Raw genomic sequence first — 13,350 nt, 5'->3', positions numbered from 1 at the left:
TCACAAAAGCAATTTATCTATTTACTTTTCTTTTGTTGTTGTTTTTTTGTTTTGTTTTAGACATGGTCTCACTATGGTAGCCCTACCTGGCCTGGAGCTTACTCTGCAGTCCAGGAGACTGGCCTTGAACTCATAGAGATCCTTTGCCTCCGTGTTGGAATTAAAGGCATGTGCCACTATGCCCAGCTTCTGTTCAGTTTTTTTTTTTTTTTTTTTTTTTTTTTTTAAAGATTTATTTATTATGTATACAGCATGTATGACTGCAGACCAGAAGAGGGCACCAGATCTCATTACAGATGGTTGTGAGCCACCATGTGGTTGCTGGGAATTGAACTCAGGACCTTTGGAAGAGCAGTCAGTGCTCTTAACCTCTGAGCCATCTCTCCAGCCCTCTGTTCAGTTTTTTAATTGAAGTAGTTTATGTAGAAAAAAGGCCATGTGGTATGTGTACACCTTAATAATTGTCATCAAGTAAACAAGTTGGTAAAGAGACATTACCAGGATCTCAGGACTCTTCCTCATGTGCCAAGGAGTATCCACTCTCTTGATATCTAAAGTATATAGATTAACTTAGCCTGTTCATAATTTCTATGAAATAGAAGCACACGACATACAGTCTCACTGTGTTCATGATATTTATCCACTCTGTTCTGTATAGAATTGATGCTTTATTATAGGAACTATTTCCATCCCACTGAGTAGTTTCCAGCCAGAGCTATAATGTTGCTTGGTTTGGTATTTTTGGTTTTTTTTTTTTTTTTTATTTAACTCATATTTTTCCTAGTGATTAGGAAAATTGAGCTTTATTTCATATCAATTTTAGCCATCTGGATATTTTCTTGTATGTAGTCTCTTGATGTTCTTAATGTTTTTCTGTTGGATGGGGTCCTAGTTTGATTGCTGTTGCTTTGATAAAACACTGACCGAAAGTACCAGGCTGTGATGGCTAATCACCTTTGATCCCAGCACTCTGGAGGCAGATGGATCTCTGAGTTCGAGGGCAGCTGGGCTACACTGTCTCTAAAATAATAACAACAAAATAAACCACTGACTTAGGGGAGGAAAGGGTTTATTCTGCTTCCCCTTCAAGGTCAGTCCATCAGTGAGGGAATCAAGGTAGGCTCGCTTACTGTTCCATACAGCAGTACTTCTAACCAAGAAACTCACTTCACAGACAAAAAAGTACAGCAGGAAACATGGAGGATACTGCTGGCTGCCTAGCTCTCAGCCTGGCTTATACTCAGTTTTCTTACACAGTTCACAACTACCTGCCTATGGCTACTCCTGCCCGTAGTAGTCGGCCCTCCTACATCGGACAGTCCCGCAGGTATATTCACAGGCAGTCTGATGGAGGTAATTCTTCCATCGAGGCTTCCCTCTCATTGACTCTAGGCTGTGTCATGACAGTTAAAGCTGATAACTAGGATGGATGCTCTGTCTTAACTGATGGTTCATGTGTGTGGTTGACTCTAGGGTCTTGTGCATGCTCAGCATACATCTGTCTCCTCACTGATCTGTGTCATACGAAAGACACAGACACACAGCAAAGCAGATACGGTCTATCTATCCTCTTTGTATCACCCATGGATACAAGATCTTTAGTTTAGTGTAACTGGATGTTTTTCTTGTTCCTAGCAGGCTCCATCTCTCTGAGAAGCTTTTCCACTTCCATAAGCAGCACTGACCAAGCAGGGTTCTGCACAGGTGCAGGAGCAGAAGCACCCTGGGTCCCCTTTCTTCCCACTCCAGGCCACGTCAGTCTCGTCACGTTCTGGGGTATACATCCTGTGGGAGGCTTGTCTGTCTCTTTCCTCTTGCTGACCTGACTGCTCTACCCTTTTTGGCTTCTACTTCTTGCTGTCATCCCTCTTCTTTGAGTAGCAAGAGGGTCTTTTTAAAATGGTAAATCAGATTTCATTCAGACACTTCTGAAACACCAGGAGTAGTTTTCCAACACGGCTGCAGTACAACCCGACCTCCACGGTGTGCCCGTGGACACTTGGACGCCTGCCTCCGACTGTCTCTCTTCTTCCTGTCCTGCTTGCACTTAACTGCTACTGCCTTTTTTTCTTTTTTTGGTTTTTCTACACAGGGTTTCTCTGTGTAGCCCTGGCTGTCCTGGAACTCAGTCTGTAGATGAGAGTAGCCTGGAACTGTCTGCCTCCCGAGTGCTGGAGTTCAAGGTGTGCTCCACTCTGCCCAGCCCTGCTCAGCTTCCTCAAGCACATGACTTTCAGATCTGCATTGACCAGTCTTTTCTCCTTTAGCTCCTCGCGCTTATCCTTGCTGCCTGGAAGGTGTTTGCCTGAGCTGTCTGTAGCCTTCTCTCACATCACGGTCCCGTTCAGATGGTAGTCCCGCCCCTGAAGGAGAACTTTTTTGGCTCTCAGTGCCTCATTCTCCAGGTTTCCCGTTACTCACCAGCAGAAATCGTTAGCAGGTTTACTTACTGTTCCCCTTGTCCCTGAACAAGTTCCCTGAGTGATGCTGTCATAACTGCTCATAGTTTTTACCATGTAGACTATATCCTGGGCAGAATGGAGGCCTAGTGCACACGTCTCCAAAGAGTGGCGACACGGTGCAGGAGTGCTCCCCGTGGTGGCCTCGTAGGACTGCTGCTAGGAACCGGAGCTTGTGTGGAGCCCGTCTCGAAGCCTTTTGCCTTCTGTTTCAGGCCAAGTCACTTCAGCCTCCTGTCACAGAGAAACAGGGACATCAGTGGAAAGATTCAGACCCTGTGATGGCTGGAATTGGAGAGGAGGTGAGTTTGTTGCTTGAGCATTATTTTTATGAGAGCAGCTCTGACAGTGAGACTGGGGTGGCCTAAGTGCAGTCTCCTGCACACATGGCCGTTACTCTAACGTCAGGGCCTGGCCTGGCCCTGTACAGCTGTCTTGAAACCCTGGAAGCAGTGTTGTTCCTGCTGCCACTCCGACCAGTTGTCTCTTGGTTCACGGTTCTCACAGATCGCACACTTCCAGAAAGAGCTGGAGGAGCTAAAGGCCCGGACCTCCAAAGCCTGTTTCCAGGTCGGCACCGTGGACGAGATGAAGATGCTGCGGACAGAGTCGGATGACTTGCACACCTTCCTCCTCGAGATTCGAGAGGCCACAGAGGTTGGTAGCCGTGGATATCTTCCCTGGGTAGAAGGAGGGCTTTTAGAGAGGGTTCTGTCAGTCCAGACGCTGGTATGAACCATTGTGTTCTCTGAGGACCGTCAGTGCTGCTGAATTCAGGCCTGTCAGCTGAAGCTTACCAAAGCTGTCCTAGCTGTCTGTGTCAGATCATAGTTTCTACCTCTTTCACGTATACTTGGCACTCCGTAAAAGTGGGTATAGTTGTTTATTTAACTTAAGTATACTGTGAAATGTTTCTTGTATAGCATTGAGTTAAGATTTTTTGGAGCACGTACAGTACAAAATGTCAACCATTTGCTGCTTAAAGCATTATTTCCTGTTACTCTGGTCCCTGCATACTCCATCAGGCACTGTGTGTGCTTTCCGAGATCCTCTCAGGAAGTCCTCACGGCTTCCCTGCCTTAGCCATATTGTGACCCCCTCTGTTTTGCACCTTAGGAAGGGAGACTTAAAAGGACAAGTGAGTGTTTGAAAGTCTCTGTTTAGTAAGTGATATTGCCAGACACGTTTTCACGTGACTCCATTTCGTGCGTCTCCTCTAGTCTTCTGGTCTTAAACAAGAGCCTGAAAGAGAAAATCCCTGGTGTTAGTCATGTCCTCTTGGAGCTGGGTTGTGAGCCCTGTCTCTGCTCTTCTTGGTTTCCACAAGTCATCAGACGCTGTACTTTTAAAGACAGGAGAAAGGATAGTTAAAAACAAAAACATTAGGACCTGAAGAGCTAGCTCAGTAGGTAAGAACCCTGGCTGCTCTTCCAGAGGACCTGGGTTCGATTTCCAGCATGCACATGGTAACTCCCAGCTGTCTATAACTCCAGACCGAGGGAATATGACACTCTCTTCTGACCTCTTCCAGCACCAGGCGCTCAATGTGGCACACAAGGCAAACACTAGGACATATAAAAATTAAAAATAATTTTTTTAAATGACTATCTTTCTAAGCAATGAATTTTTTCCCCAGGATTTAGGATTTTTAATTTGTCCTACAGTCACTGAAGCAAGAAACATGATAGGACAGTTTTCACCCCCTACAACACAAAACAAAAAAAAGCTGTTTGTGGGACAAAAGGGTTTTGTGCATGGGAACAATGAAATTTTTTAAGGTAACTAGAATAGTTGAGACTCTCACCCTCCTGGGTCTACACAGGTTTTGTTTTGGGCAACATAGTGGTTGAGTCAGTGCATTTCTGCCTTTTCTAGTCTCTTCATGGAGACATAACTGCCCTGAAAACCACTTTGCTGGAGGGCTTTGCTGGTGTCGAAGAAGCCAGAGAACAGAACAGAAGAAACCAGGACTCTGGGTATCTGCACCTGCTTTATAAAAGACCTCTGGATCCCAAGAGTGAAGCTCAGCTCCAGGTGGGTGAGGCCTTAGTCTATTGAGAAGAGTCCGGAAGCAGTGAGCTGACGCCGTGGCTGTGGTTCTGAGCTGGGGGTTTGGGGATGTCTCTTTAGCAATCTGCTGTCTTCTGCTGATAACTTGCTGTGCTTTTCCATACACTTACTCTGTTACTGTGTTTGGTTGGTTTTGGTTTTTCAAGACAGGGTTTCTCTGTGTAACAGCTCTGGCTGTCCTAGAACTCACTTTGAAGACCAGGCTGGCCTCAAACTCACAGAGATCCACCTGCCTCTGCCTCCTGAGTGCTGGGATTAAAGGCGTGCGCCACCACTGCCCAGACATAAAATTACTTGTAGCAAAGAAAATGGTACACTTTTTTTTTAATTTAATTTTAAAAATTTTAATTTAAAGATAGACTTCAAGCTTTGAACTTGATAAAGTTCTTTGTTAACATAGGACTTCATAAATGATGAATAATATTACATTGGCAGTGTGTCAGGTGGTCTGGTGGGGTTTTTTTGTTTTTGTTTTTTATATTTTATTTATTATGTATACAGTGTTCTGCCTGTATGCCAGCAGAGGGCGCCAGAATCTCATTACAGATGTTTGTGAGCCACCATGTGGTTGCTGGGAATTGAACTCAGGACCTCTGGAAGAACAGTCAGTGCTCTTAACCTCTGAGCCATCTCTCCAGCCCAGTTTTTATATTATTTCCAGTCTATGAAACCAGCTAGTAACTGTGTGGTGGCACATACCTCCTCATTCAGGAGAAAGAGGAAGGAGCATGGTGAGTTTGAGGCCAGCCTGGGCTACTAAATGAAGAACTTCTCAAAAGCAGGAACAGAAAGTAGCCTGCAGTCGTTCTCAGGGTGAGAGCTGTTGGCTCCGAAACGAGACCCCACTTCCTGAGCTAAGAAGGGCTGTGCCTGAGCTCATGCTGCTGTGGGATAGCCCTGTGGGGTTCTGTCAGCTGCCCTGCTCTGGCAGAGTTCATTTCCTGGTCAGGCAGTCCTCTTCAGTCCTCACACAAGCCTTGCACCTCTGCCCCAGTTGCCTGGCCAAGAGGAAAGCATTCAGCTTCCATACTGAGAAAGGAAAGACTGTCATCTTTCATTGCATCGAACAGATAATGGCAGGAAATGTGATGGACACTTAACCACAGGCAAAGCAGGGGGATGCAGCTCTGCTGTCACTTGCAGGGACCACACTACTAAAGCCTGCACCCATGCTCTTAGCCGCCGTGCTACAGCATACAGTTCTGACCCTGGGGAGGGAAAGTCAGGAGATGGACATAGAATTCCCATGTGTATGTGTTGTCATTGGACCGGAGATGAGAGTGAGGAAGCCACCGAGAATGGTTTGCAGCAGGCCTTTGAAGAAGTGTTGGTTTTTGTAGCTCCGCCCAGGTGGAAGGCATTTGGAAGAAAGGGCATCGGCTAGTATGGCCCCGAGGTCAGAGCTGGGCGGGGGGAGGAAAGGAGAACCTCCTCTAGTCTTTGAGGTTACTGCTGCCTCCCTGGACTCAGCTTGGCTTTTTCTAAAGGACATTTTCTGTTTTCAGTTGAGACATAACACTTTTCCAAGAATATTTGTGAAATGCATTTCAGCACAGTCAGATCTGTGCCATGTGTGAAGCGCTTACCTTGGAGCTGCTCAGTGTCTGTGCACTTACTTGATTGAATGTCTCAGTTTTGCTTTGAATTTGAGAGTCAAATTATGTAGCCATGATGGTTAACTAGCTGAGAGAGCGCCAGCCACTACAGGCTTCAGAGCCGGTAAGAACTTGGTGGCGGTGGAGACATGCTCCTCCAGTGGGAGGTGGCCTGTGTTCGGTGCTGTGAGTAGCTGGGGTCAGAGTTACCCTCAGCACCGTTTGTCCAATCATCTTGTCTACTTCCCAGTTCATTTCATGACGGGAAAGGACTGACTGGGTGCAGGGAGGGAGGGCGGGAGTGCAGCAGGCCAGCCAGCCTGTCCCGGCCTTCCCAGGGCCGGTAGGGAGCAAGAAGTGGGTGCATCTCTTCCCCAGGCCTGAGGCTGCCACACCTGTTCTCTTCCCCTTTCCTTTTCTATTACACGACTGGAGAAGTGGAATTTCCATTTTTCACTTCATTAATTGTTTATATTTAGTGGTTATAGTAAAACCTAGTGTTTTCCTTGTTCATACAGTTCTTAATATGGAAGTATTTCAAAATTATTTTTACTACTTTAATGCATCTTCCCCCCCACAGCTACCAGAAAAATGAGTCATTTGCCTTTTAATGTTTTCTGGTAGGAAATCCGCCGCCTTCATCAGTATGTGAAATTTGCTGTTCAGGATGTGAATGATGTTCTAGACTTAGAGTGGGACCGGCATCTGGAACAGAAGAGAAGACAGAGGTGAGTGGGCTGTGTCGTGGCCACTGCCTTCTGTGGGAGCCCATGGAAAAATCTCACAGGTGTGCTTCCTCCTGGTTACTCAGTTCATTCCTAAAAGTTCATTACACAAGCACTAAATGATGGTTGTAGTGATTATATAAACCAGTGCATATCACATCATTTTAGAATGATAAGAATATGAATTTTATTAGGACTGAGGATGTAGCTCATCGATAAAGCAGTTGATTTGTTCTATGTGTGTATACATGTTCAATCCCTAGCATCACAGAAACCCAAGCATCAAGAAGGTATATAAAATACTATGCAGTAATGGGGGTGGGTACCCACACCTTTAATCCCAGTACTGGGGAGGCAGAGGCAGGCGGATCTCTTGTGAATTCAAGGCCAACCTGGTCTACAGAGTGAGTTCTAGGACAGCCAGAGCTAGTTCTCAGATTACATTAAATGCTTTTAATCTTGTATCAAATGTATAAAATAATTGAAAAGCATTTCAGATGACTTCAGTGGGAAGGTACAAATGTAGGAAAGAGGGAGCAGATCTGTGGGTAGATCACATATAGTCACAATGTTTGATGAAGAGAATTCTCCTTGGGGCTGGAGAGGATGGCTGAGTGGTTAAGAGTGCTGGCTGCTCTTCAGAGGACCTGAGTTCAGTTCCTAGCACCCACATTGGGTTCTTATCGCTGCCTGTGACTCCAGTTTCCAGGGGTCTGACCCTTCTTCCTTTCACAAGCTCTGTATGTCCATGGTACTCTAACACACACACACACACACACACACACACACACACACACACACACACACACACACACACACACACACACACGGTAAATTAACCTTCGAAAACAGAGAGGAATCCCTTTGTACATTTGTCAGTCTTCCAAGTTGTCCTCTTGAGAAAATATTTCTCAAAAAAAGATTTTTTTTTCTTTTTTGTTTGTTTTGTTCTGCTCTTTGTGAAAAGGTCTCCCCTTTTATTGTCCTGGATGGCCTGGGACACTTGGCCTCCTCCTGTCTCGGTCTTCAAGGGCTGGGGATGTATGTATGAGCACATTTGGCTAGTTAAAAGGATTTGACAAGCAGACTGGAGAGATGGCTCAGCGGTTAAGAGCACTGGCTGCTCTTCCAGAGGACCTGAGTTCAATTCCCAGCACCCACATGGTCACTCACAACCATCTGTAATGGGATCTGATACCCTCTTCTGGTGGTGTGCAGACATACATGCCAGCAGAACACTGTATACATAATAAAGAAATAAATCTTAGAGAGAAAAAAAGGATTTGACAAGTGGTGAAGATACAAAAGAGCATGCAGCCTTGTTGCCTGTCCCTGTCTGGTTTGGGCTTCTATTCTGTGGACAGGATAGACTGCAGTATGCTGAGAGCAAGGAAGTATTCACAGAAATTGGAGTATGTCAGCTCTTAAAAATGTTAGATTTTTGACACACTTAATTAGTGATTAGCCCTGTATGGAAACAAAGACTGGGTGTGTTTTGTTATAAAGGTATGGGATCATGGAGCTTTTTCTTGCGACAGTGGGTGTCTTGTCAGGGACAGAAGTAGTGTGTGTATAGTTTAGTAAGGAGAAGTAAATAAATGTCACCATGCTGGGTGGAGCAGGCTGAAAAGCCCAACCAAAGGACCCTCAGCTTGGGGGCGGGGCGGCAGGCTGAGATCCCCCCAGCTCTGCCCACGGAGGTTTTTGTGGACTGGAGCCCATGCGCATACAGGTGTTTGGGCCCATTACAGATTTCATAGCTCACTACACTAGTTGGGATGAGACAGTGAGGTGTCTGCTCTCCTTTCCAGCTGTGTTCCTCTTTGCTTAACAAGTAGGCTTTCCACCCAGCAGTAGTGGTGCACGCCTTTAATCCCAGCACTCGGGAGGCAGAGGCAGGCGGATCTCTGTGAGTTCGAGGCCACCCTGGTCTACAGAGTGAGTTCCAGGACAGCCTGAACTACACGGAGAAACCCTGTCTGAGAAAACAACAACAGACTGGTTTCCAAAACTGCACACACTAGCAGGAGCCAGCTTCCTTCCCCGTGCGCTGCCTACTCACTGCACGCTCAGTTCCCTTTCTGCAGAGTTCAAGTGCTGGGCATGGTTTCTGTTGCTTGGCACGTCTCTGTTTTCAGCCCTTCTCTAAAGCTTACCTTATACCAGCTAGAATCACTCACTTGGCTGCCTTGCTCTTCTCACTGGTTCTCAGGAAAGGAAATAAAACTGGAAGCTTCTGTTGTGCATCAGCAGCTTTCATTCTCAATCAGTTCTGTGGTGATAGATGGACAGACAGACAAGAGCAAACAAACCAGCTGGTCACATAGGACTGCCAGTTTTGTTTTATTTCTATATTTTTTTCCTCACGTTAATAGAAACATTTTTGCCAATGGTTAAAGGTTTATGATGAAAAACAAAAGAATCTAGACCTGTGTCTCTCTGGCCTTAGACCTGCCATCCAGCAGCACCCACACATCTGTTTAATTCTCTGGGGGAGATGATCGCCCAGCTCGCAGCACCTGTACTGTCTCCATCAGCGGACAGCTGCAGGGTTTGCCCAGGCTGGCTCCTGTCTTCCGCCCCCTGCTTTGTTTCCTTAGTGAGTGTAACTCCATACAGAACCCTCGGGTCTCAGCGGACAGCTGAGGGTTTGCCCAGGCTGGCTCCTGTCTTCCGCCCCTGTCTTCATCCTCCTGCTTTACCCAGTTTGTCCTGTCCTCTGCTGCAGCCCCTCATGTCCTCCCTCTTCTGTGTACTGTCTTGATGTTTCTTCTCTGCGGGGGGGTTTCCATTTTATTATTTTCCCTGTTAGAATCGCAGCCCTGTGTGTTGTGGTGTAGAAAGGAGCCATTTGTATCTATTTTTCTGTTTGCTACCAGGCGCCTACTTGTGCCAGAACGAGAGACACTTTTTAACACACTAGCCAACAACCGGGAAATCATCAACCAGCAGAGGAAGAGGTTGAATCACCTGGTGGACAGTCTGCAGCAGCTCCGTCTCTATAACCAGACATCCCCGTGGAACCTGCCCTCAACACTTTCAACTCAGAACAGCACTCACAGGTGTGCAAGTGACTGCTGGTGCGTGGGGGAGGTGCTCAGAGAGTACGTGAGCATGTGAGCACGTGAGGCATGCGTTTGAAAACAGTGTTGCAGTCTGTCAGCTATGCTGTCCTGGCCAGGTTCTACAAGCCCTCTGACCCCTGGGTCCTTTGCTTGAAAGGAAGCTTAAGTCTGTAATGCATGGAGTGAGTGCTGTGCCTGATGAAGCAGGTTCTCAACAGGCCACAGCAGTTGCCATAGTAACAGCGAGGCAGTTTTATAGCCAATAGCTAATAGGGTTATATTTTCTTACTTCCTTCAGAAGCCCAGATTTGCTATTCTGCTCTAGTGTGGAGCTGTGCGGATCCTTGCAGTTAGCCGGTTTACTTTGAACTTACCCTGTCGGTGTTGTTTAGGCTTGTGTAATTTCGTCGTCCTTTCTGCTAAGGCACCATATAGGCTTAGTGTGGGAGAATGTAGTGCTGAGGTTGTTAGCTTTCCTCCTGTGTATTGTTGGGCGGCTGTGTCTCTAGTGAATATTCTGTAATCTCTTGGGCTTAGATATTGAGAACAGTGTATACCACTTAGCCTCCGCCTTCTCATGGTTGGTTTGGATGTAACACTGCCCTGTTTCAGTTTTGACAGTGACCTTGAAAGCCTGCTCAAAACTACCATTGAATCTCACACCAAGCCGTCTCCCAGAGTGCCAGGTAAATGCTCCCTCTCAGACCAGCGGCACAGTTGGTGACCTAACCTGGCTTTCTAAAGTGAATCTTAGCATTTATGGGTTGATGGATTTTTTTGCAGCTAAACTGTCCCCTGCGAAACAGGCCCAACTAAGGAACTTCTTGGCCAAAAGGAAGACCCCTCCAGTGAGGTCCACTGCTCCAGGTAAAGAGGCTGGCCCTGGAGTGCTCAGCAGTAGCTGTGTAGTCTAGGGCACAGTGGAGGTGGGCTGGCTGCTTATGGCTTGAATGGAAGGTGAGAAAAGTCTCAGAATAACTGTCATTCTGCATATGCACTGGACTAAGAAGCAGTACTTGTATTGTGGACGAAACAACTCAAGGTGATTCTTGGGGCTTTGATATCATGATAATGATACAGAATGGCTTGGGGTTGGCTGAGTTGGAACCTAGCCTCAAAGCTTTCATGGGTTCTTGGCAACATTACACTTGAGAAAAGTCTTCTTAAGGAAAAACTGTAGGTTAGCCAGTGATGACTTAAATGCTTGCTAAGGGACTGGTAAGTGACTGGTGAATAAAGGCAGATGGCGTCTGTGTAGAGAAAGGACAGAACTGACTCTTGCTGTCCTTTGACCTGCACGTGTCATGGTGGCTCACACATGTGCGCGCGCACACCACACAACAAGTAAACAATGTATTTTTTCAAAACTTGCTGAAAAGCAGCAGTATGAGAGATGAAAGGTTCTTTTTAAATTTCTATCTAAAATTCCCTAACTTCTTTTTTCTTTCAGTATTGGTGGTAAAACCTAGAACCTAGCACATGCCAGGGGCCTCTACTGAAACCATTGAGCTGCATCCCTACCCCTTAATTTTACCTTTTTTTTTTTTTTTAAGATAGGGTCTCATGTAGCTCAGGCTAGCCTGAAACTCAAATGTGTTTCATTTTCCAAAGCTAAGATTACATTGTGCCATTGCCCTGGTGATTTTCAGCACTGTGTATGACCTCCAGCACAGTGTTTTCTAATCTCTGCCATTTCAGTCCTTTCCTGGTGGAGCTGCTGCTGTACCACCACCACCACCACCCCCACCCCCCCCACCACCACCACCCCCACCACCCCCACCCCCACCACCCCCACCCCCACCACCACCACCACCACCACCACCACCACCACCACCACCACCACCCCCACCCCCACCACCACCACCACCACCACCCCCACCACCCCCACCCCCACCACCACCACCACCACCACCACCACCACCCCCACCACCACCACCACCACCACCACCACCACCACCACCCCCGACAGGGTTTTTCTGTGTAACAGTCCTGGCTGTCCTGTAGACCAGACTGGCCTCGAACTCAGAGAGGTCTTCCTGCCTCTGCCTCCCAAGTATTGGGAGTAAAGGTGTGCACTGCCACACCCAGCTTGGAGCTGCTTCTTACGTCTTCTGCCTACAGAAGAGTTCAACAGACACTCTTCCTTGACCACCTCTGCTCAGGCCACCGCTTTTGGGGGGAAGAAAATGTCAGCACACATGAGCATGTCGAGCACACGGTTCTTGGTCACTGTCTTACTCCCTTGAGACAGAGTCTCTGAACTGGAGCTGGGCGGCTCCATTGAGCCTCCCAACCTTGCCTCTCTTCTAGAGACAGGGTTATAGGTCCCCAGTGCATGCCTGCTTTTTAGACGGGTGCATCTGGGTCCTCCTGTTTACACAGCATGTACTGTTGGCCACTGAGTCATCTCCTTAGCTCCATCAGGCCACCCTTTCTGTTATAGCTCCTCACATTCTAAGGCTTCCCCATACTGTCCCACTGCACCTTCCAGGTCTGTGGTACTGTCTTAGTTAGGATTTTTGTTTCTGTGAGAAAAAAAAAAAACTACGACCAAAATCCACTTGGAAAGGAGAGGGTTGATTTCATCTTTCAGCATGTAGTTTATCATTTGGGGAAGTCAGGACAGGGACTCAAGGTCGGACCCTGGAGGAGGAGCTGATGCAGAGGCCATGGAGGAGTGCTGCTTCCTGGCTTGTTCCTCGTGCCTTGCTCAACCTGCTTTCCTATAGCACCTGGTACCGTCAGCAGGTGGTTGGCAATGCCCACAGTCAGCTGGACCCTCCCACATCAATCATCCACCAAGAAAATGTCCCACAGACTTGCCTATAGGCCAGTCCTATGGAGGCATTTTTTGAGTTGAGATTCCCTTTTCACTTATAATTCTAGCTTAATGTCAAGTTGACAGAAAAAACAAAAACCAACCAGAAGGCACCAATGCCTGTTACCTGCAGCCAACACCACCATAATCAGACTTCTCAAGACCTTTTTCCACTCTCTGTTTGTACTCTTTGACTAGGTGCCTGATCCTGACTGTAGACCACATCATGTGTTAGAAAGCCATCACACATTTACCCGGTCTTGTTAGCCTTGGTTGTTGTCAGGAGGTTATGTAAAACATCATCACTCAGATCTGATTGTATCTTTATGGTTGAGTCCTTAGTCGTGAGGTTTATGTAACTGTTTGTTTATTCAGCAAATGTGATTGCCTACCTTGGTTCCAGATAGTGATAAATAAGATAACAAGGTCTGACCACTCACAATGTGAATAAAGAGCATAAACATCATGGAAGCGGCACAGTATACCTGTGGAATTATAATAGCACATGCTAGGGAGGATAACCCAGGGTATGGAAGCTTTGTTTTGAAGATGTAGTCCAGACTGGCTTTCAGGAACTCTGTGTAGTGAAGAATGATGATGAACTTACGAACTCTGAAC

At 46.8% G+C, this 13,350-nt stretch overlaps 1 protein-coding gene across 8 annotated transcripts in view; it reads left to right on the top strand.

Moving 5' to 3' along the window:
- Positions 1-13,350, top strand: part of Nup214 (nucleoporin 214) — an 84,983-nt gene that overhangs the window by 22,297 nt on the left and 49,336 nt on the right. For all 8 annotated transcript variants that reach the window (XM_042274920.2, XM_076568950.1, XM_076568951.1 and 5 more), the window contains exons 15-21: positions 2,675-2,761; positions 2,967-3,116; positions 4,335-4,493; positions 6,749-6,852; positions 9,729-9,911; positions 10,527-10,600; positions 10,698-10,781. In XM_042274920.2, the coding sequence (XP_042130854.2) occupies positions 2,675-2,761; positions 2,967-3,116; positions 4,335-4,493; positions 6,749-6,852; positions 9,729-9,911; positions 10,527-10,600; positions 10,698-10,781 (841 nt within the window). The remainder of the gene's footprint in view (positions 1-2,674; positions 2,762-2,966; positions 3,117-4,334; positions 4,494-6,748; positions 6,853-9,728; positions 9,912-10,526; positions 10,601-10,697; positions 10,782-13,350) is intronic.

This window comes from Peromyscus maniculatus, chromosome 4, assembly GCF_049852395.1.
Source record: "Peromyscus maniculatus bairdii isolate BWxNUB_F1_BW_parent chromosome 4, HU_Pman_BW_mat_3.1, whole genome shotgun sequence".
Taxonomy (NCBI): Eukaryota; Metazoa; Chordata; class Mammalia; order Rodentia; family Cricetidae; genus Peromyscus; species Peromyscus maniculatus.
The sequence above is the reverse complement of the archived record's forward strand: the minus strand, read 5'-3'. Positions and strand labels throughout refer to the sequence as shown.